The sequence below is a fragment of the Talpa occidentalis genome, unplaced genomic scaffold (assembly GCF_014898055.3).
Source record: "Talpa occidentalis isolate TD23 unplaced genomic scaffold, MPIMG_talOcc4v2.1 talOcc4.11, whole genome shotgun sequence".
Lineage (NCBI taxonomy): Eukaryota > Metazoa > Chordata > Mammalia > Eulipotyphla > Talpidae > Talpa > Talpa occidentalis.
The window spans coordinates 30,708,680-30,733,152 of NW_023601104.1; the positions used below are offsets into that span (position 1 = coordinate 30,708,680).

The 24,473-nt window shown below is 41.2% G+C and overlaps 1 protein-coding gene across 1 annotated transcript in view; it reads left to right on the top strand.

Annotated features, from left to right (window-relative positions):
• The first annotated feature begins 1,288 nt into the window (after positions 1-1,288).
• The window catches only part of HACD3 (3-hydroxyacyl-CoA dehydratase 3), a 32,298-nt gene continuing 9,113 nt past the window's right edge, over positions 1,289-24,473 (top strand). Inside the window, exons 1-7 of the mRNA XM_054688163.1 lie at positions 1,289-1,509; positions 10,464-10,506; positions 12,844-12,917; positions 13,652-13,816; positions 15,554-15,605; positions 16,873-16,983; positions 23,060-23,187. Coding sequence (XP_054544138.1) covers positions 1,423-1,509; positions 10,464-10,506; positions 12,844-12,917; positions 13,652-13,816; positions 15,554-15,605; positions 16,873-16,983; positions 23,060-23,187 — 660 coding nt within the window. The 5' untranslated portion in view covers positions 1,289-1,422. The remainder of the gene's footprint in view (positions 1,510-10,463; positions 10,507-12,843; positions 12,918-13,651; positions 13,817-15,553; positions 15,606-16,872; positions 16,984-23,059; positions 23,188-24,473) is intronic.

Here is a 24,473-nt window from a genome sequence, read left to right on the forward strand (position 1 = left end):
TAACTTACTGAAAGTAAAGTTAAAAATTGTTTTTCAGTTTCACTAGCCACATTTCAAGTATTTGAAAGTTTTCTGTGACTAGTGGCTACAGTGCTGGACTTTGTAGAACGGAGTATTTCCATCATCGCGTAAAATTCTATTGGACAGCGCTGCCTATCTCTGGCCTTTATTCTTTTTTTTTTTTTTTTTTTAAAGATTTATTTATTTATTCAAGATTGATTGATTGATTTATACAGGCACTGGGTACAGTCAGAAGCGCGGGAGGGTGAGAGAGTTCACCAGAGCCAGAGCGGGGAGCAGAGCAGGCAGAAGGACACTGCTGAGGGGAGCAGTGGGCGGCAGGAGAGGTCTGCGCGCCATGTGGGACCCTCCTCCGGTGGCCGGGGAGCAGCCGGGGATCGAACCGCCACTGCAAAGGCCGCGGGCAGCCCCGCAACCCAGCGCTCAACCGCTGCGTCTGGCCTTTATTCTTAACACCTTTTAAGGAACACAATTTCACCCTCTTCCCACACCTCGCCCACTAGGGCGATCAGTCCCCTTATTGTGTCTGTAATTACTTGCGTCACTGAATGGGCTGAAGTTTCCAAGACTGCAGGGACTGACTATCTGGTAGCTCCAGCGTTTACCTTTGAAACTCAGGCGCATACTAGGCGCTCAGTAAATTATGAATTGAAGAGAGGGATCTTGCAGACACATCAGTCCCAAGCTCTTTTCTTTTCTTTTTAGTTTTTTTATAATTAAAAAAAAAGATTTATTTATTTATTTATACAAGCACTGGGTACAGTCAGAAGCGCGGGAGGGTGAGAGAATTCACCAGAGCCAGAGCGGGGAGCAGAGCAGGCAGAAGGACCGAAGCACACTGCTGAGGGGAGCAGCGGGCGGCAGGAGGGGTCTGCGCGCCATGCGGGACCCTCCTCTGGTGGCCGGGGGGAGCAGCCGGGGATCGAACCGGCGCTGCAGAGGCTGCGGGCAGCTTCACAACCCAGCGCTCAACCGCTGCGCCACCGGGGAGGCCCCCAAGCTCTTTTCTCATGCTGATCGGTCCTTTATACATCTCCAGCATTATTTAGCCTTAAGCTGATTTTAAAGCTGAAGAAAGCAAAGCGCGGGGCACCTGCTGACCCCAGCTCCCGAGGCGTCCGCGCCAAGCCTGGCGTCACCGCCGCGCCGGCCGCCCCTTCCCGCCTCGGCCCCGCCCCGCCCCGCCCCGCCCGGCGCGCGCGTCGGCCGGCCGCGCTGCCCCCGCCTCCCCCGCGCGTCACTGCGCAGGCGCTGCCCGCGAGCGTGGGGCGTCTCGAGGCTGCGGGCTGCCGGCGCTCGGGAGCGTGGGGGTTTGCGGCCTTGGCGCAGCCGGTCCAGCCGCGCACTCCCTGAGCAGCGAGGCGCATCTGGCCGAGCCTCCCCGGGCCGGGCAGCGTGGCCATGGAGAATCAGGTGCTGACGCCGCACGTCTACTGGGCTCAGCGACACCGCGAGCTGTATCTGCGCGTGGAGCTCAGCGATGTGCAGGTAAAGGCCGGACCCCGGCCCGGGACGCTCGCGGGTCGCAGTTCCCGCGACGCCCCGGCCCCCGCCCCCCTCGTCCCGGCGCGCTCGGGGGACCTCGCGGTGCGCCCGTGCGGTCCGCGACGCGTGCGCCCGCGGCTTCCCGGCGGGACGGGGCTGCCTCTCGTCCAGGCGCACCTCACGCGCCGGGCCCCGGGCGCGACCCCCTCAGGGCTGCGGGCGTCTTAGGGGCCCGGGCGGTGTCGCGCGGCCTCCTCTTTGTTCCGAGTTTGCGGCTTGATGGAGCTCCAGCCCAGCCCCGGAGGCCTCGCCGTCGGGGTTCGGGTTTGCGGCGGCCCTTCGAGGCGTGGAATGAGCCGGTTGGGTCTGGGGTGCATGTGACAGTCGGGCTGGGCCTCTTCGGGACGTTTGGCCCCGGCCTGAGAGGTCCAGCCCGGCCTCTCCGGAGTTCACCCGGCCCGCGGCTCCTTTGGAGGGGCCACACCCACCGCCCAGCCTTTCAGTTAGGGAAATCATTCTAGTTACTTTTAAAATTCAGAAGACCTGAGGAATCGATTTTCACTCCTCCATATCCCCCAACCACTGTTCTGACCGCTGTGAACTCAGATGAGCTGAGTTGCATAGAGAACTTAAAAATTACCTTAAGTTACATTGAGCATTTATGTTTGATCTCCTTGACCCCTCTATGAAAAAACGGGGGCCTCCTAAATGGGGATGGAGATCCCTGGATCTGTGAACTCCCATATCTCTGTCCAGACCATCCATTTCGGTCTTTGAGCAACTGGAGATTTCAGTCTGGAATGTTCTCTCTACAGTCATGCTCACTCCTCCCTGCTTCTTACCCTCTCTGGCACTCTGTAACCTCCTTGACTCTGCTTGAAGTCAGGCGGTTGTGTTGGGATCCATTCCCCTTTCTAGCATATTGTCTTGCAAAATGTAGGTGCCCTTTGAATATGGTCACGAATTTGTCGAATTTAATCTTCGCTTCTGAAATATCAACCTGTTTCCCACTGGGGAAAAAAATAAAAGACAATACTGGCCATAGTGCTTTTAAATAGGATGTGACATTGCATGGTGTGTCATTTAATGTGTTAAACCAGGCTGAATTATACTTTTGCGTCAGAGGCTGAATAAATGTTCTTTCTGTGCTGTCTCCCTCTACTCTCTCCAGGGTGTTTTAACAAAAAAAAAAAAAAAAAAAAAAAGGGAAAAAAACCAAACAAAATCTTTGTAGTTGGGGATCAAAGTCTCCCAGAGAGAGTTCCCTCAGCAATCAACAAGAAAAGTACAAAAAATATGTTATGACAATATCCTTTAAATATTTAGCTAGGTATTATATAGACAAACTAAATAAACTCAGACCTTGCTCTCTCTAGACGTCTATCCTGTAATAAGGAGGTACTATTCTGGGATATTTTTGAAGCAACAAACACAAAAGGTGTTTTAGAGAATGGAAAGAAATGGAAATTAGTTGGCCAACTGGAAAAAAAATGGATCATACTTGTATTTTTCTTGAAAGATCCAAACCCCTTAGTTAAGAAACATGAGAACATATTAATTGTATTTGGTATATTTTAAAATCTGAAGGAATATGCTTGAAATATTATAATTAAAGAAATGGGAGAACTTTCCAGAAATATAGAGACAGACTTCAAATTGTTTGACTTGTGCTGTGCCAGTGCTCTATCACCAAAGACTGCCAGAGCATAGCCCCATATATAAGATGTGGTGTCTCATTAAGAAGGTGTTAGAAAAACCGATCATAGGATTTGAGCTTTGGTGATTGGGGGAGGATATAAGGAAGCGGGGTTCACTTTAGATTAGATGCTGTCAGAAAATGCAGCAATTCCTAGATTGGGTGTCTAAATAAATCTTATCTATAGGGAGGAGAGACAAACACAATAAAATTGTAATTGGTAGAGAAGTAGCAGTCACTCATTTTAACCAGGAGGAGGAAGGGTGTCTGGTATTTTGTGGGTGGCATAGTGGGCATGCTTTTGTCTGTGCTTACACAAAATTATAAAACATTCTTTGTCTCATTTTACCAAGGTTTCAAAATAACCTTGTTTGAGGTTGGTACTTTGTGAGGTTTTTCATGTCCAATAGGAGAATAAGATGGCCTAGCTGTGAGTGCCAGCCCAGCTTTGAATGTCACTGGCTGCCCTTTTTTTAATTTCTCTTTTAATTGCTGTAAATAGTGTTGGTGACACTACTGATTCTGGCTCAGGATGAAGTAGTTTGCATATTAATTCCATGGAAAACTTTTGTGGAGTATCTACTCTTGTCTTATTAATTAGGTAGTTCTTGGTTGTTGGATAGCTCTCTAACGCCCTCTGCTTTCCATAGTGTGTGACACTGCTGTATGTGTAAGTATGAGTTTTAGTGTTAAATTTCTTTTTGGAGGGCAATCAATTCTGCTTCCCTCCTTTGCAGAAACACAGAGAACTGTCCTGTGGTTGCATCTCTGTTCTGTTTTTGGAGCTACAGCGCTAGACTATAAGAAATCACCGCTGATGTGAGAAGGATTGGTGCACAATAAAGACTTTACTGGCAGTATTGTCTTTTAGGTGAGCAAAGTGGCCAGCTAGAAGCCCAGAAGCTAAGGTGGGGTTACTTTTAAAATGAAGTTTATTTTCAAGATACTTCACAGAATTGTTTTGAGGTTTGGATAATGGATTGGAAAGTGGTTTGTAAACTCTCATGTACTATTCAAGTGTATACAAGGATTATTTCTATGATACTAAACCTTAGATGAAAGAGAGAAACACAAAGAACAATAGAACAGAATTGAGTCTGTTAGCAGACTTATTCCTAAAGGATGGGTTTTGCCAGTGATTATGATTGTTAAAATATTTGTTCATTCATCAAGGTTTTTGTTTGTTTTAGTTGTATGTGGACAAAGGGCATTGCTCTGTTTGGGAACTGTTTGAAAGATACTGTCCTTGTCCTTACCTAGTAGTCTGGTAGGAAGAGTGGTGTGATAAGGAAGGCATGAGTGGATCTTTTTACTTACTGTCTGGTGGCCATGGATAATTCACTTAATCTTTATGAGCCCTTTTCTCTGCATATAAATAAATATGAATAATAATACCCAATTCACAGAATCATTTTGAGGTTTGGATAATGGATTGGAAAGTGGCTTGTAAATTCTCATGTGCTGTACAAGTGTAAAAGATTATTTGTGTGATATTAAAACTTAGATGAAAGAAATACAAAAAACAATAGGACAGAATAGAATCTATTGGCAGACCTAACCCTACATGAAAATTTGCTATACAACAGGGGCACCTTTACAAATTAACAGGGGAACAGATGAACCATTCAGGAAGTTGTATGGGAACAATTGGTCATCCAAATGGCGATGAGGTAAAATAAGGTCTTCCTATGTACAAAATAAACCATGTACAAAATTCTGGGTGGGTTAATGACCTCAATGTTTAAAGCAAAACTACTAAAAGAAAATATAGAAGACTATGGTATAGGAACTGGGGAGAATGCATTATAAACAAGGCACACAAAACATAGCCCTTAAAGAAAAAGATGGACAAATTTAAGACAAACTTGAAGATATTTAAGACATGTTTGAGGAAGATCAGCTGTACAACAACTGAAGTGAATGAAACAGAACTATCTATGAAACTTGGAAATATAATATCAAATAAGTTGAAGAATTATATAGGCAGTATGAAACTAAGTAGTGTAATGAATACCCTGCATATTGTAAGTGAATAAACAAGTACCATGGGAATAAAACTCCAATTCTAGAACACTTGTTACTTGTGAGGATGGGATGTGTTTGAAGACGAGGTGGAATAATTGTATGTTTTTTTCATTTTTTAGAAAATATTGAAACAAAGCAAATGCTAATGGATGATAGGTACAATGGTGTTTGCTATATTTTTCTATGTATGGCTGACTAAAATATTTATAATATAGATTAAATAAGCTTAGTATAAGCTGTTCAGAACCACAGAATAAAAACACTCATAAAGCACTAAATTAAACAAACAAGTTGGTAACTATTGAGTACCCACAATGATCCAGACACAGTTGAAGGTACCTGAAGGTACCAGGGTTCAGCTGGTGAGCAGCACATATAAAGATTCTACCTTCATATTAAAGGAGAGATACAGTAGATAAATGAGTAAATAAATAAAATAGTTACGAAGATATGTATTATGAGGTAAATAAAGAGTGATTAGTAGAGGCTATTTTAATTCCGGTGGTTAGGGAAGGCTTCATTTGACCTGAGTAAAACTTGAAGGATAAAATGAGTTACCCAGAGAGCTGGGGAAAGAACATTCTAACAAGTGAACATAATTAAAGGTGGGCAAGGGGTGGGAGGGGGGTCCCAGGACAGAAAGGATATGTTAGAATGTTTGAAGCAGAGTGAAGGATGAGTTAGAAGGAGATGAGATTGGAAAGATTAGCAAGATGTAGGTCATTAGGGTCTTGTTGCCATGGTAAGGATGGATTTTATTTTAAGAGCAAAGCAAAACTCCTAGAGTTTTGGACCTCCCTTGTGGCGCAGGGGGTTAAGATGCAACCTATGAAGATATCTGCAGACACTGCAGCACAAGTTTGATCCCCAGCCAGGGAGCTACCCACATGGTGCAGCAGACCTCTCCTGACCCACCCGCTGCTCCCCTCAGCAGTGTATTTCAGTCAGTCTGCCTGGGTGTTCCCCACTCTGTCACTGGTGAATCCTCTCACCCCCTGCATCTCTGGCCTGTACCCCAGCTCTTGTATGCATAAATAATCTTTTTTTTTTAATCTCCTAGGGTTTTAAGCACAGGAATGCCTTCATCAAGTTTATGTTTTGAAATGATGATTCTGGCTGATATGTGGATTATAGAAGGGCAGAAGTGAGATCTCGACAACCATTTAGCTTGATTGTTAAAGTATTGTGGGTGAGAGAGAAGGTGGCTCAGTCCAGGGATGACAGTAGAGGTAGAGAACCATCTATAGATTTGGGATCTATTTGGAGAGAGCCTTCAGGACTTGATGGATTGCATTTGTTGGGGCTTGGGGGAGTGGGAGCAGGAACTCAACAACTAGTCTTAGAATTTGGCTTAAGCACAGAGTAGATGAAGATACAATTTACTGAAATATTTAAAAATGGAGAAGAGGTTTAGGGACCCAAGTCAAGATCTCCTTCTGGAGATATTAGTTTGTGACTGTTATTTTAACAATTTCCATGTAGAAATTGAAGTAGTTACATAACTACAGGTGGAGAGGTCAGGATAATAGTCTGGGTTGAAAATAGAATTTAATGAAATTTTACACTTAACTGAGTTTTTTTAACATTTTAAAAAAGATTTTTTTAAAAAGATTTATTTATTTATACAAGAACTGGGGTACAGGCCAGATGTGCAGGAGGGTGAGAGGATTCACAAGAGACAGAGCAGGGAACAGAACAGGCAGACTGAATGAAATGCATTGCTGAGGGTAGCAGCGGGCAAGACAGGAGAGGTCTGCCGTGCCATGTGGGTATCTCCCTGGCCAGCCGGGAATCGAACCTGTGCTGCAGAGGATGTGGACAGCTTCACAGTGCTGTGCTCAACCCACTGTGCCATCAGGGAGGCCCTACACTTAATTGATTTTTTTTTTTTTTATAGAGGCATGTTTTTATTTATTTATTTATTATATTTGTTTGTTTTTGTTTTATACATGCACTGGGTACAGTCAGAAGCACGGGAGGGTGAGAGAATTCACCAGAGCCATAGTGGGGAGCAGAGCAGACAGAAGGACTGAAGTACACTGCTGAGGGGAGCAGCGGGTGGCAGGAGAGGTCTGCGCACCATGTGGGACCCTCCTCCAGTGGCCGGGGAGCAGCCGGGGATCGAACCGGCGCCGCAGAGGCCGCGGGCAGCTTTGCAACCCAGCGCTCAACCGCTGCGCCACCAGGGAGGCCCCACTTAATTGATTTTTAAGATCATTATTTTATGTACCATGAAAAAAAATTGCATGCTATAAAACTAAAACTTACATGCTATAATGCGTTATTTCAATACAAAAAGAATTGGGACTCTTTAAAAATTTTTAATGAAAACTTAAAAATACAGCTGATTAAACTGTGATACATTTGTTCTTATCGCTTACAATATTTGATTTTTTTTACTTATTGGAAGACCTCTCAGACTTATTTAAACCAAACGCCACCAAGTTTATTGCTGATTTCAGTGAGGGGGAAATACACACTGTGTGGAACCATGGGGTGTTTCAGAGGGTGTTACACTTAGGATTTGACTGGGTGATTGGGAAAGGGTCTGAGTAAATGGGGATTTTCTTTAGATTGGATGCTGTCAGAAAGCTGGGGGACAGTTCTATGATTGGGTTTTCATGGATGGCATAGTGACCTGTACTTAGACAAAATCACAGAGATAACCTTATTTTTGTCATTTTGTCATGATTTCAGAGTAATGTGAAGTTGGTTGGTATTCTTTGAAATTCTTATGTTCAGTAGGAGAACAAAATGTCCTTGCTGTGAGCTTTAGACCTTCTTGTAATTTTGAGATCTAGATGTGAATGTTAGATCAGTTTCAGATGTCAGAGACAGCTTATTTTTTTTTTCTCAAGGGTTTTTAACAGCTGTAAGTATCTCTGCTCTCTTACTCTTCTGTACACATAAATATGAAAATATATGCAAAATAAGTTTTGAAGGTATCCCTAAATCATCTTTGTATTTTTAGAATCTACTCTTTTGAATCACACTTCTATCCCGAGATGGCACGTTTTTCCATGTAGTAACCTTTTTGTCATTATAGTACTCGTCATGCAGCATTTTTGAAAGATTACTGTTATCAATGGTGTTTTTTTCAAGTGCCTATTTATCCGATGCTAGCACTTTCTGGATCTTACCAGAATGTCAACAAAATGTTTCCAGACAAGAACCAGCACTCGTACTTCCTCACATGGCCTTTGAATGGCTTGTTGACTGAAACATTCAGTTGGAGCTGTGTGGTCATGCCTTCTGGAGTAGTAACCAAGCTTGCACATGCTCAGGCAGTGGTTGCCACTTTGCCAAAACAATTATAAGGTGCTGCTATCATTTTTCATATATAGCCTGATTTTAGAGATATTAAATGTGAAAAAAATGTGCTACTTAGAATTGATAAAGTATAGTAAATTTTTTGAGTTTTCAGTTATAAGTTATAAGAGTAAAACCCTAAGACAGGATGAAATCATCCAGGAAGTGTGAGTATAGATCAGTGGTTACCAACTCAAATGCCCAAAATATGTAATTCCCTTGGTTTGAATCTTGGTTTTACCACTTACTGATTAATTTTTTTAAACGAAAGACCTCAATTTTTTCTTTTTTTTTTTTTTTTAAAGATTTATTTATTTATGCATACAAGAACTGGGGTGTAAGGCAGAGGTGCGGGTGTGTGTGTGTGTGTGTGTGTGTGGGAGGATTCACTAGAGACAGAGTGAGGAGCAGAAGAGGCAGATCTACTGAGATACACTGCTGAGGGAAGCGGCAGGCAAGACAGGAGAGGTCTGCAGCGCCATGTGGGTCAGCTCTCTGGCCAGCCCGGGATTGAACTCATGCTGCAGTGACTGGCAATGGCTTGATAGCGCTGTCTTTAACCCCTGTGCCAACAGGGAGGCCTCTAAATAAATCTAAAAAAAAAAAAAACAAACACCAGAGGAGAGAGAGAGAACACTTTCTAATTCATTTTATGAGACAAATACAAGAAAGAGGAATTATAGGCCAATCTCACATAGAGTTTTTTTTTTATTGCTTCAGGGTGTTTTCCTTACCAAAATTTTAGCCTCTGAGAACATTTACATCAAAACCTGTTGCCCTGAGGAACTATGTCCCTGAGAATGTAACCCTTTTAAATGAGGTTCCCGCTTCCTGACACAGAGAAGAACATTTAAAGTTGTCCCTTCAGGTGAATTTCTCAGCCTGAAATGTATGTTCCCACTAGGACGGTTTTTGACCTAATACTCATGTCCCTTTCCCCCCCATTCTCTTTTTCTAACACTTTGCTTTGAATAGAGCATCTGAACTCCCACTGTCCATTAGTGTACCCACTTCCCAACCTTCTGTCTTGATGGTTTTCTTTGATGCATGACAGAGTACAGAAAGCTGAGCCTACAGAAGAAAAACAAATGAACTAATGATAGCCCTGGAAACTTGCTGCTTCTGGCTGATTAATTTTGAGCTCAGAGATAGCAAGTGAGTTGATTCGCATCCATTGGAAAAAAGAGTTAAATCATTTTAAATTGTGCTGCTAAAGGCTGTAGCAACTTCTGAAAATAAACGAACAATTTGGAGAATTTCTATCTCTTCTAGTCTTGATTTGGATAGAGGTTAAGAGTGAGGAGCCTGAGGCTAAGGCACTGCATTTATCATCTTTATCCAGCTACCTGTAATCCTCGTCCCTCCCCACTACCTATTGAAATTAATTTATTCTTCATGTTGCACTACAAATCTCACTTTAGGTGAAGATTTCCCCCACATTTCTATTCTCATTTTGCTGACTCTCTTAATGCCTTTAACACGTATTGCTTTTTACTACTGTTTTGGTGTTGAGCATATGTTACTTGATACTATTTGATGTGTTCTCACAGGAAATGACTCATCAACTCCACTGAATTTTCTGCCTCCACAGTTCAGGGACAGAGTGGCAGAGATCTGTGTATTGTCTGTAACACTTCCCGAAGCATCTTGAATCATGTGCCATTATCTGAATTGACCGATTCAGCTTCTGATTGTTCTGCATACTTCGAACAGTTCAGGGTCATTTTTGCAGGAGCCTATAATCTCATGTACAAACAGATATAGAGAAATTCTATACAAAGATATGAATAAGCCAGTAAATATATTCTTTGGGGGGGGGCAGGGTAGGAGGAGAAGGGGGAAGAGTGGTGGGAAGTAAGTCTTGGTTTTAATTTTATTATTCTATTCGTTAAAATGCCCTTCTCACATCCTTGTTCTCTTTTCACAGAATCCTGCCATCAGCATCACTGAAAATGTGCTACATTTCAAAGGTCAGTATCTGGGCATATGTTCCTAGCTCTATACAGTTATTCACTTTTTATTAAGGCTCACCTTTCTTGGAGTAAACCAAAGAATTTGTTTAAAGTCCTTCTTTCCCTTGGAGAGAGGCAATAGACACAATGAAAAAGAATCCAGGGCTGGAAATCAGGAGATTTGTCTTATAGTTCTCATTCTGCTACTATCTCAGGTAACATGACTTTTCTAGATCAATGAAATGAGAGTATCGGGTTATAATGGGTATTTCTCAAACTCAGGGATGCACAAACACCTGAGAATATGTCTACAGGCTCCTCCAGGACCATGGACCGCCAAATAAGAAACACGATAGGACTTAAAGATAGTCACTGTAAATGGTTCCAGTCTAGCGGTGCACCCAGCTACAGAAACAGCCACTGAACTTATGTGGCAGTACTTGCTTATGAAGTTGCCACCTAGATGATCCAGAATACTCTTCTTCTTCCTCTTTTTTAAAGCTTATAATGAAAACAAAATATAAGAAATTTTCTAATTGAGACTTTGTGGCTCCAGTTTAGGAAACACTGTGCTGTTTCCTAAAGGCTATATAAAGCCTTTCTAGTTCCAGTATCCCTGATTCTGTGAATCAGTCTCCCTCTCCTTTATCTTCCATTCATCAACAAATTAAACTGTTGTGCCTGATAGGGTAGATCTAGATTCATTGTCATTTATAGGGGTGGGTTCTCCCTGCTTTTTCTCATCCTAGTTCCTTGGACTGTCATTAGTAAGTGACTAGGATTATGGCAGAGAGTTTGTCCTTTATGTGAGATTTCATCTGCCCTAATACACCTGCATGGAAGCTCAGCCTGACTTTTGTATCTACTTTCCAAGATGACAGCAGTGGTGGTAGCAGATTTTGGGAAGAGTTATACATTTAAGGGTAGTTAAAGTGAAAGAAGTACTGCTTAGAGTTTTTAAGACTGTCCTCCCTTAAGGAACTTATAGTCTTAGAGAACAGTAGCCACCAGTAACAAATATTAGGCAGGTTATACTGCATATAGACAGATGAGAAAAGAATCTCAGGAGGGAACCAAATGGTAGATGAGTCAGAGAATTAGAAGGAAAGGTATGTCTGGCACCCACACAAGTACTTGCTTGACTGGGGGAAAGGAGTCATGTCAGGGTAGAGGGATTGTGTAATGTCAATCTAGGGATATTTCTCCCAGTTCTGTTTGTCCTGTCTTTGGAATGAACTGAAAATGTTTTATTTCTCTTTGCTATTTTCATTTGGGATATGATAAAGAAGTCAGCTTTTCCATCCTCTATGACCATTTGGGAGGTGTTAGATTCAGAACTTTCCTGAGACAGTCCAGCATTTCCATGTATCCTGTAATTTTCTTTAACTATAGTCAAGATAGGGCCTCCCTGGTGGCGCAAGAGGTTAAGATGCAACCTAAGAAGCTGTCCACAGCCATTGCAGCACAAGTTCAATCTCCGGCCAGGGAGCTACCCACATGGTATAGCAGACCTCTCCTGACTCACCTGCTTCTCCCCTCAGCAGTGTATTTCAGTCAGTCTGCCTGTTCTGTTCCACACTCTGTCTCTGGTGAATCCTCTCTGCCCCCCCCCTCCCCGTGCCTCTGACCTGTACCCCAGTTCTTGTATGAGTAAATAAATAAATCTTAAAAAAAAAAAAACCTATAGTCAAGGTAATATACAACATAATACTTGAGTTTTCTCTGCTCTGGATTCAGAACCAAAGTAAATGTGAAAATTAAATTTATATCTGTGTGGGGCCTCCCTGGTGGCATGGGGGTGGGTTAAAGACAGCACTATCAAGCTACTGTCAGCCACTGCACTGCAGCTTGAGTTCAATCCCTGGCAGGCCAGGGAGCAACCCCCATGGCATAGCAGACCTCTCCTGCCTTGCCTGCTGCTCCCCTCAGCAGTGTGTTTGCATAGATCTGCCTGTTCTGCTCCCCACTCTCTCTGGTGAATCCTCTCACTCCCCTGCACCTCTGGCTTAAACCCCAGTTCTTGTATGCATAAATAAATAAATCTTTTAAAAATTTTTTATCTGTGCGATACTTTGACTTTGCTTTCTATACTCTTTTTTCCTGCTTAGCATCATCAAGGTTACATTGGAAGATTAAGTAAATACTCTGGAACTGATTGTCTGAAGGACATATGGAGATAAACTTTTGTCCAGGACTTAGTTTATCTAGCTGTTGAGTAGCTCTGCTCACCGGCACCTCTGATTTTTGACAGGACCTATTAATAATTGCATACTTCTGAAAGAACTACACCAAACTAACTTTTGGGTTGCCTTGCTCTGCTCAATTTCACAGTAACCCATATTTCTCTCCTTATAGCTCAGGGACATGGTGCCAAAGGAGACAATGTCTATGAATTTCATCTGGAGTTCTTAGATCTTGTGAAGCCAGAGGTATGTTCTTTCCTTTCTCACTTCCTTTTCCATTTTAGGAAATAACTACTAGTAGTTTAGTGAAATGGAGAGCAGGAGTTGTGAGAAAGAAGGTAAAAGTCTAAGAGGGAAATACAGTTTCTCTCTCTGAAGGAGGGCTCCATTATTTTGGCTATTTTAGTAACCAGCAGTGGCTTAAGGGGTAGAGAACCTATCATGGAGCTTGCGTTATTAGAGTCAAAGGGAGAGTAATAGTGAACTGGAATAGCTTTTAAGTGTCTGAATTTAGCTGGGAAGACTACTTAGGCTGACCGTTGATCCAGTACAGTTCTGGCCTTTGTGCAGGCCTAACTATGGCAGGGACCATTGTCCATTTGAATTCAGTCATCTTCATAGGAAGAGAATTTGGAAAGGAAACAAGTACTTGAAAGGGTGATTGGATGCACTGCCTTGCATGATGGGAGGTTCATGTTAGTTTCTTCTCGGATAACTAGAACTACCTGCCTTACCCTAATTTTCTCTTGTATCATTTACCGGGGGAATTGGAAAAAGACACGGATGATCTTACCATTTCTCCCTTATACTGGCCCTCAGTCTAAATGTTTTCTTTGCATCAGGATTTGTAGGAACAGAGAAGGAAGGGGATAGCTTACCATGCAGCTTTTCTGATTGCCACACTGGCTTGCTCTAGTATCAGGGACAAGAATGGGGGGTAGGAGGAAAGGGTATTCTCACATTCTTGCTTTTTCTCCTAGCCGGTTTACAAACTGACCCAGAGGCAGGTAAACATTACAGTACAGAAGAAGGTGAGTCAGTGGTGGGAGAGACTCACCAAACAGGAGAAGCGTCCACTGTTTTTGGCCCCTGATTTTGATCGCTGGCTGGATGAGTCTGATGCAGAAATGGAGCTCAGAGCCAAGGTCAGTAAGGATACCAGGATTGAGAGAGAAATTATAAGGAACTTAAGCTGTTTGGGCCACCTCATATACCTATTTGGGTCTGATAGAATAAGGCCAGCATTATTAATTCATTTAGAAACGTGGAGATGTGATTTCATAAAAGTACTGGTCATGTATTTTGTGGACTGTCCTTCAGTTGGGGTTTCTTAGGTTTTTTTTTTTTTTTTTTTTTAAAAAGATTTATTTATTTATTTATACAAGCACTGGGTACAGTCAGAAGCGCGGGAGGGTGAGAGAATTCACCAGGCCAGAGCGGGGAGCAGAGCAGGCAGAAGGACCGAAGTACACTGCTGAGGGGAGCAGCGGGCGGCAGGGGAGGTCTGCGCGCCATGTGGGACCCTCCTCCGGTGGCCTGGCCAGGAGCAGCCGGGGATCGAACCGGCACCGCAGAGGCTGCGGGCAGCTTCGCAACCCAGCGCTCAACCGCTGCGCCACCAGGGAGGCCCCGTTTCTTAGGTTTTTTTTTTTTTTTTTTTTTTTTTGGTCATGATTAGAGTGATAGATTTTTGGGAGAAAGACTACAGAGGTGTAAAATACCATATTTATCACAAGTTATATAAAGGGTATGTACTATCTACCTAAGTACTATCACTATTGATAGTAAACTTGATCAGCTGGCTGAGGTAATGTTTGTGAGGTTTCTTCATTGTAATGTTACACCCCCTCTTTGCTAATGTTCCCTTGGAAGGAAATCTATTATGCACGGCTCACACTCAAGGAGTGGGGAATTGTGCCTCCCATTATTAGGGTACATTACCTGCTTACTTTATTTAGAATTCTTCTGCATGGGAGATTTGTCTATTGTTTCCCATTGACATATTCAGTCATTTATTTATCTCAGTATGCACTCATGAATATTTTATAGTTTGGGTTATAATCCAATATTCTGTTACATATTTTTTTGCTATATTGTTCCAGCTTTGGCCATTGGAAGCTTTTTAGTTGACTCTTGTCTCTCTTTGACAAAACTTCATTATCATGATGCTTTTTTTTTTTTTTTTTTTAAGCTCTTCATTAAATTTCTGGCATCATAACCTGCTCCTGGCTTAGGAGGTCTGTTCTTTTTTATTGGAGAATAATAGTAAAAACTGAGATCTTGGTACCACATGCCCATAGTTGTTGGGCTTCTCTCAGCTGTCAGAAGAAGGGAGGATATGTGTACATACTAGTCCATGCATATACATATATCTATAAATATTCTGACTTGTATCCAGTTGTATCTTAGCTATCTGAATTATGCTAATGTGAGTTCATACTGATGTTCAAGACATGATTTTGACTTCTTTTCATACTGATGTTAGAGACATGATTTTGAAAAAATTATCTTAAAAATATAGTCGTCTTGAAAAATAAGATGACAATCTATTTCCTACGTCAAGTTTTTATTTGTTTCGACAATTGTGTTTAGGCTTCTGGATGTCTTTTTCAGTTCTAAGATCTTGAGACTACTTTGTAATTTGGAAGCCAGCTGATTGGTTTACTCTGTGAACAGTGGTTGGGCATTCTGTCATGCTAGTACTACCTAGTAAGGAGGAGTGAGGCTTTTTGGAACCATGAGCTGGGACATTTTCCCCAGTGTAGTATGAATACATTGGAAAAGGTGGCTTTGAGGAGTTAGATCACTTATCCAATATGTGAACTTCTGCACACATCTGGGAATTCTAATGTGTACTTGGAAAACTTCTATCCAAATTTTAGGAAGAAGAACGTCTAAATAAACTCAGAATTGAAAACCAAGGCTCCCCTGAAAGTAAGTTGCCTCTGCTGTTACGGTAGATAACCACTTAACTTGTGATAAAGATGGGGGTACAGATGAGAGAGCTAATACTATAGAGGTGAGTTTATGAGAAATCCTTCATGTCCAGTACTTAAACTGTGCATATCCACATCAGATGCCTTACTTTTTAATGCTTCTTTTCTGTTTGGGGCTTAACATCATCTGGATAAACCAAGATTGGTATTGCAGAATGAAACCTCGGTCTCCTGACTGGCCTAATGTTAGGTGGCAGGAAGTGCTACATAGACATGTGGAAATTACCACATAGGTCCAAGGCTACACTTCTTCCAGCTTGGTGTTTTTCTCCCAGCTGAGACCTCAAGGCTGTGCCACAGATAAGTGTGGTAGTCAGCCTTAAAGATGGAGAGTATTCTGTATACTCTCTATCCATTAGCCTTTTAAAATTCCGGTTCTATTTCTGTCTGTCCAACCACTTATAAGCAAGAAACTCTGTAAGTGTATTGTCTTTTGGGTGACATGGGTTCAATTCTGTTTGTATCTATTAAATTCTTGTTGCATGGAAGCATTGTATGAGATCCTTGAGGTGTAGAGTCCGTGAATCCATCATAGTACCTGTACTCAAAAGAGTTTACCATGGGAGAACAATGAAGGTCTATATAAAACTTAATCTGAAAAGCAGAATAAAGGCTTCCTCATTCTAAATTGAATTTTTGAAAGGTTTAGTGGAATTTGTCTTTCAACTTTAATTTTTCTGCATCTTCTGCCTTACAGCTCTGTAGCACCTTGTTGCAGTACAGAGCCACCTTCTCGTCCTGCCACATCCCCCTCATGGGGTACATGCAGACTGGGGGCAATGGCTGCACCTCCTCTGGCACTGAGAGAAGGGGCCCCTCTTCTGCGCCCTCAGACTGAGAGTTGGGCAAGAGTTGGAGCTGCTGGCGGGCTGCCTCCCGGCTCGCTTTCCCCTTCACAGGGCAAGGGGAGCCCACCACCACCAGGGACGAGGTGCCCTTGAGGGTGCCTGGATCTCACCACCGAGTCCCTGGGGGTACACAGTCAGCTTTCTTGCCTCGCCTGCTGGGGCTGATGATTCAGACTCTTACCTGTTTCTTTATGGGGCCCGGAGCCCAGGCTGGTGCAGACCTGGGCCAGGTATTTGTGTGGGCATTTAGGGATCCAAGTAAGATAGAGGGATGTAGTCATTCAGGTATTCCCCTCACATCCCTCTCGTGCTAAAACTACTGCTTTTAACAGCTTACTGCCTTGCTTTGCTTTTTAGCTCTTACAAGTCTGAAGAAAGGATATCTGTTCATGTATAATCTTGTGCAGTTCTTGGGATTCTCTTGGATGTTTGTCAACATGACAGTGCGGTTCTTTATCTTGGGAAAAGGCAAGTACAAAATTTCAAGACTAGTTTTCTTTTTTTAGTAGTTTGGCCCATTACTCATCAAAAGTAACATTCTGCCTTTGATATTAATAATAACCCCCATACTTGTTTGGCACTTCATGCCTTTCATGGTACTCTCACATCTCTTTGTTCCTATTGTCTTATGAAGCCAGCAGACTGGATATTCTGTCCTTTTAACTGGTGATGAAATAGGCTTGGAGATTGTCAAAGAAATGTTCCACGTCCACATAGCTAGCTGGTGCACTTCCTTCTCTGTTCAGTGCTTGATAATTCATTTTTGATAGTTCATTTATCACTAAATAAATGGATGTAATACATCTAGTGCCAAAGTTATACAAGACCAAAAGGGATCTCACTCTTTTGGAGCCTAAATAGATTCTCTAATGGACTATTCTAAAAATTCATTTTAGAATTCATTTTCATTTTCTAAAAATGAAAAGACTATCATAAATATGCCGGTTCCTTGCCAAATTAACTTATGTTTGACAGAAGTCTGACAAAGTAAATGACAAAGGAAAAGTTTGAGAATATTATCTGAAGTATTCTGAAATTTTATTGTAAATAGTAAATAGATAATAAAATTCAAGGGAAGAAAGTAATGGGAGAGGACTTTATCTACCTGATGTGAAGGAAAGATAATTAAAATAGCATTGCATTAGTGAGTAGATGGCCCAAAAATAGCTCTTACATTTTGTAAAGCCAAGTTACATAAGTGATAAAAAGCAATCATGAATCAATAGAAAGGGAAATGTTGGTCAGTAATTTTTTTATGTACATATAAGTACTTTAAGGAAAAATAGAAGGTCAGTGTTTCAAGGAATGATATTCCCCAAATCCATCTTATTGCTCTGGTATCATAAACATACCTAGAATCTGACTGCTACTAATTAACTTTATGCAACCATCTCCATTCTCCAAGTCACAGTCATCTCCTGTAAGGTTTATTGCCAAAGCCTTCTAACTGATCCCCCTCTTCCTCTCCTTATTTCCCTAGTCAGTTCTCGAAACAGCAACCAGTATAATATTGTTAGGTTACCAGTGAAATTACCTCATACCCCCTTTTCAAAAACTGCCAATGACATATGGAAGAGTAAAAATGGATCCTGGTTCACTCCTGGAAATGGTCTAAAAAACTGTTAAAACTGTAAGATAATGCCATAATGGAAAAGTACTTTTGATAGTTCAAGAAAAAAGTATGAATTTATTCTTCTAGCTTGATCACACCTATATAAAAAGAGAAAAAACTGAACTAGTACATGCAAAAAGATTGGAAGGAAATGTGCTATTTTAAATGGTTTGAATGTGGACAATAAAAATTTCTCCTTTATTTTATAAAATAAATATGGGGGAAAGTTTAAGTATAATGGAAAATATAAACTCTATTTATAAAGAGATAATCCTGTGGACTATTTTATTCTTCAGTCCGAAGTTTTCCCACCTACGTTTTATAGAAGGTGAATTGTGGTTAACTCCAGAGTCATTTGAAAGAAGTGCATGATGTTTTTCCAGTTTCCTTACACCTTAGAAGTCTATAGAGCACAGTACCAAGATAGTGAAAAATTTCCCAAATACCTACTGCCTGCGATCCTGTGTGACTTAAAGGAACAAAGAAAGAAACACAGGAAGTCTCAGACATAATTATTCTCAGACCTGTAGCTTTTATCATATGGAGCTATCATAAGGCCCATGGAATGAAAATAGGGATATTCAAATACATAAATAATTAGTTTAACCCAACACAGTTGGATTGACTCTGAGTGTTCCATGCCAGCATGCTTACTGCTAGGTGACCCAGGCCAAAATTTGCTAACTGCATCATGTGTTTAAAGTAAGCTTTCTGGACTCGTAATTTCTATTTTGGCTCTGAGCCTCTTCCCAGCTGTCTCCTGGAATGGAACTGCTGGTTTAATTCTTCTTTTATCAGTTCTCACAGATGTGGTAAGGACCTGGGGCCTGGCACTGAGGTCATAGTTTATCCTTTGCAGTTTTTCTCCTTTTGAATAAAGGGTGTTGGTGAATAGCAAAATCCATACTTTCATTTGCCTTTTCATGTAAACATGATCTTACTAAATTTCTTATATGAAGGAAACAGCAGCAAACTCTGGCTTATCTAGAACAAAGTCTTGTTTGAACTTGTCTAACCCTCTATTAGTGAATACTTTTTTATTAAATATACTTTTTATTTTTTCCAAATTATAATATGTGTCACAGAAGCATGGAGAAATACTTAAGACAAAAAATTACCCTGTAATCTCATCTATGAGAGCAACAGGTTCTTGGCACCTTAATGTGTATCTGTCCAAACCCACGTAACTTCCTTATGAACAATTCATGAAGTGAGATTGCAAGATAAAAGGGAAAATTGTTTTTAAGGATTTTGATGTATGCCACCCAGAAACACTACACTCTTTTATACTACCACTATTTAAATTTTTGTTCCATTAATATACCTTTTAGTACTGTCAAAAATGGTTGTTTTTTTAAAATCATAAAAGTAAATTTTCTGATTTAAGAAAGTTTGGAAAATGGGGGAAAAACCAGGGGAGTGGTATGGTTGGAGGAAGGGGAGGTGAATAAAAGATTAACTATTACTATTAACATTTTTATACATTTCCTTTTAGTCCTTTTTCTTCTGAAGTTGAAAACATAATTATAGTCATACTGTATATATAATTTTGCATCTTATTTTTCAAGTTTTGATAAGCATTTTATACCTTTTTGTGATTCTCATTCTAGAAATCAAATTTCTATTCCTGAATTGAGATAGGGATGAATTTCCCATAAAATCAGGCAAAGCAGGGGCCTCCCTTGTGGCACAAGGGGTTAGGACGCAACCTGTGAAGCTTCTTGTAGCCACTGCAGCACGAGTTTGATCCCTGAACTCATGGAGCAACCCACATGGCGCAGCAGACCTCTCCTGACTCTCCCACTGCTCTCCTCAGCAGTGTATTTCTGTCTGTTCTGATCTCCACTCTGTCTCTGGTGAATCCTCTCACTCCCCCACAACTCTGGCCTGTACCCCAGTTCTTGTATGTATAAAGAAATAAATATTTAAAAAAAAAATCAGGCAATGCAGCAAAGTCAATTGTTATTTCCCATATATCAAATCTTAAGATAGAACTTTCTGTTTCAAAGTATGGGAGGCCCTACTTTTTCAAAGATAGTTTGTCCAGGAAAAACGCTACTTAAAATGAATCCTTAAAAAGGATACCAGAATTTTGTTGTAAATAGTAACAAAAATATTTGATTGGGATTTTTGTTCTGAAAAGTGACATTTAAAATTATGAAAATAACTTATCATATATAGCAAAATTTAAATTGCCATATAATTTTTATTCTTTAAAGAAAAGAAATAGTCAAATTTTGAACTCATTGGTGGAATTTTTCTGGTAAAATTACACAATAACTATATTCCATTTTTCATTTCGTATTTGGCATTGTAGCGGTTTTGCAAGTGGATCAGTTTTGCAAAAATAGTAGTTTAGTTTTCATCTGATATTATATTTAAATTGTACTTTTTGGAGACTCTTACATTGTCATCTTTGTAGTTAACTATCCTACCTCTGAAATATCCTCAGAGGGACAACTGGTATTTAAGAGCAGGGAGCCAAGAATCCTAAACTTTCTGCAATGTATGGGACAAAGAATTATCTTGCCCAGTACGTCAGTGATGCCCTATTTGAGAAACACTGCAAGGAGGAATGTAGGAATGCAAACGTCAAGTGAGGACCAGTATGAAATGTAGAGGATAATATATTTCACACCACTCAGAATTTATACACAGTTGCTGATCTCACATCAGCACTAACTGTCATTTAAAATGATAATATTTGGGGGCCTTCCTGCTGGCGTAGGCAGTTGAGTGCCACACTGTGAAGCTGTCCGCAGCCTCTGCAGCACGGGTTCGATTCCTGGCCTCTGGCGAGGGTCTCACATGGCAAGACAGACCTCTTCTGCCATGCCCGCTGCTCCCCTCAGCAGTGTATTTCGTCAGTCTGCCTGTTCTGTTCCCTGCTGTGACTCTGGTGAACTCTCTCACCCTCCCGCGCTTCTGACTGTACCCTGGTGCTTGTATAAATAAATAAATAAATCTTAAAAAAAAAAAAAAAAAAAAAGTACACTGCTGAGAGGAGCAATGGAGAGGTCTGCTGCGTCATGTGGGTTGCTCCCTGGCCAGGGATCCAAGTCTGTGCTACAGTGCCTGCAGATAGCTTCATAAGTTGCGCCTTAACCCTTTGTGCCACCAGGGAGGCCCAAATATTATAATTTTTTTTTTAAAGATTTATTTTTATGCAAGAACCGGGGTATAGGCCAGATGCGCTGGAGGGTGAGAGGATTCACCACAGACAGGGGAACAGAATAGGCAGACTGATGAAATACACTGCTGAGGCCCTCAGCAGTGTATTTCAGACAATCTGCCTGTTCTGTTCCCCGCTGTCTCTGGTGGGTCCTCTCACCCCCCACACCTCTGGCCTGTACCCCAGTTATTGTATCATAAATAAATCTTTTTAAAAAATAAATAAAATAAAACTATAATTTTTCCATTAAGTAGATATATTCTAGTTTGCTCAGATGTTCCATCATTTTATTTTATTTTATTATTATTTTTTTTAATAGAGGCATGTTTTATTTATTTATTTGTTTGTTTTGTTTATACATGCACTGGGTACAGTCAGAAGTGCGGGAGGGTGAGAGAATTCACCAGAGCCAGAGCAGGGAGCAGAGCAGGCAGAAGGACCAAGGTACACTGCTGAGGGGAGCAGCGGGTGGCAGGAGAGGTCTGCGCACCATGTGGGACCCGCCTCCGGTGGCAGGGGAGCAGCCGGGGATTGAACCGGTGCCGCTGAGGCTGCAGGCAGCTTCGCAACCCAGCGCTCAACCGCTGCGCCACCGGGGAGGCCCTGTTCCATCATTTTAGATGTTTAGGCCTTTATTTATTTTTCTAAAGAGAACATTTCTTTTTTTTTTTTTTTTTTAAGATTTATTTATTTATTCATACAAGCATTGGGTACAGTCAGAAGCACGGGAGGGTAAGAGAATTCACCAGAGCCAGAACAGGCAGAATGACTGAAGTACACTGCTGAGGGGAGCAGCGGGCGGCAGGAGAGGTCTGCGCACCATGTAGGACCCTTGCCGGCGTGCGGGGATTGAACCGGCGCTGCAGAGGCTGTGGGCAGCTTTGCAGCCCAGTGCTCAACCACTGCGCCACCAGGGAGGCCTGGCCTTTATTTTTTTTTAAAAGATTTATTTATTTAACGTTTATTTATTTATGCATACAAGAATCGGGGTACAGGTCAGAGGTATAGTGGGTGAGAGGATTCACCAGAGACAGAGTGGTGAGCAGAACAGGCAGATCAACCAAAATATATTGCTGAGGGGAGCAGCAGGCGAGTCAGGAGAGGTCTGCTGCACCATGTGGGTAGCTCCCTGGCTGGGGATCGAACTTGTGCTGCACTGGCTGCAGATAGTTTCATAGGTTGTGTCTTAACCCCTTGGGTGAGGCAGGAGAGGTCTGTTGTGCCATGTGGGTTGCTCCCTGGTGAGCGGAGGTCAAACTCGTGCTGCAAAGGCTATGGACTGCTTCACAGTACGGTGCTTAACCCCTTGTGCCACCAGGGAGGTCTCTTATTTAGTACTTTTACACCTCTGCATTTATTTATGATTATACAGTTTTTGAGATTTTTAAGGACTAGTTAGAATCAATATATGTGATACAGGTTTTAGTTTTAAATTAAATGATATGATGGACCTGAAAAGTATTATCACTATTAGTGATATATAGGTTTTTCAGTATATAACTGAATGAGGTCTAAGTGTTCTTTTTTCCTTGCCTTTTAAAGTGAGAAGGACACATATGGTTTGTGTGTTAACGTCCTGGTAACCAATAGAGTTTACTGGTTACTATGATCCCATAGACCTGCTCTCCTCCAGCTTAATATTAACCGATATCATTATACCTTTTATAAAATTCCTTTCATATAAGGAGTTACATAGTTTGAGAAATTATTCTGTTGGAATTTGCCACTTGATTTATCTTTAATATATATTTGTCCCATAGAGTCCTTCTATGACACATTCCACACCATGGCTGACATGATGTATTTCTGCCAGATGCTGTCAGTGGTAGAAACTATCAATGCAGCAATTGGAGTCACTAAATCACCAGTGGTACCTTCTCTTATTCAGGTATTGAACAGTTGAGCTCAAGGGTGGGGAATGAAATATTTCAAGGTTTATTTAATAGTTTGCCACAATTTGCTGAGAAGTCTCAATAAAAATACCTACTTATATAGGAAATAGCATTGTTTTATCTGAACAAGAAGGGAGAATTTAAACTCAGGGATATTTTTCCAAGGTAGATATTTGCTATTTCAGGTCTGTTTGACTGTTTATGACAGCTCCATGAAATAAACAAGTTATTTTAAAAACTGTAGAACTAGGTAAGTTTGATTCTCAGATGGGACCAGAAAAACCTGTCCCTCATTCTTCTTAGAGATATGTTTGGTTTCCTGCCATGTTGAGTAGATGAAGGGTAATACCTAGGAACTGTGTATGTATGTGCGTGTGTGTATACATATGTATGTGTATATATATATGTATTTCAGATATGACGGTGGCTCTTTTGATGTGGGATATTTTCCCCCCAAACATCCACCATGTTTCCTAATATTTAGAAGGGTGCTATTAGGAATGGTGCATTAGAGTTTTTCATCCTCCTTCCCTTTTTCCTAGCTAGTATGATTAAATACCATCTACTCTGTACTCAGGCGGAACCATGTGATTGTTCCTTAGTCTCTTTTGGAATACCATTTTTATAGTTCTGTGTTTTTCTGGTATACCAGCCTAGTATTCTGATAGTATCAGATGAAGGGTAAAGAGTGTTACTATAACAGCCCTTTTATTTTAGAGTTTCTGTCCTTACTTAGTTTTTAAAATAAAAGGATATAGTGGATGACCCACTAATATGGAATATTTTTATATATCAGCACTAAGTACAAATAACCATTAAGGCAGAATTTCTAGGGCAAGATGGAGGGTCAGGTTTAGTATTGCTACATCACACAGCACCAGGGAGTGCTTGTCATGTGAGCATAGTATGAGTGTATCTACCTAGAGTTGGGCAGCACCACATGTATCAACATGGGTGAATCTCAGGAGTAAAAAGCAAGTCATAGAATAATACACAAAAGGTGATATCAATAAGTTTCAAAACAGGCAAAATGAAATAATATACTGTTGGGAATATATATATAAGGGGTAAATTTATGAAGAAGAGCAGTGGCATAATTAATACAGGATAGTAGTTACCTTGGAGGGGTGCACACTGGTAATGTTCTATTTCTTAACTTAGCAAATGACAAAAGTGTTCATTTGGCAGTATTCTTTAAGATGTTTGAATGTGTGTATTTTTAAAAAGATACTATTACACATACATGTCTATTCAGAAAGACTGGTGTGGGCAATTTAACTTG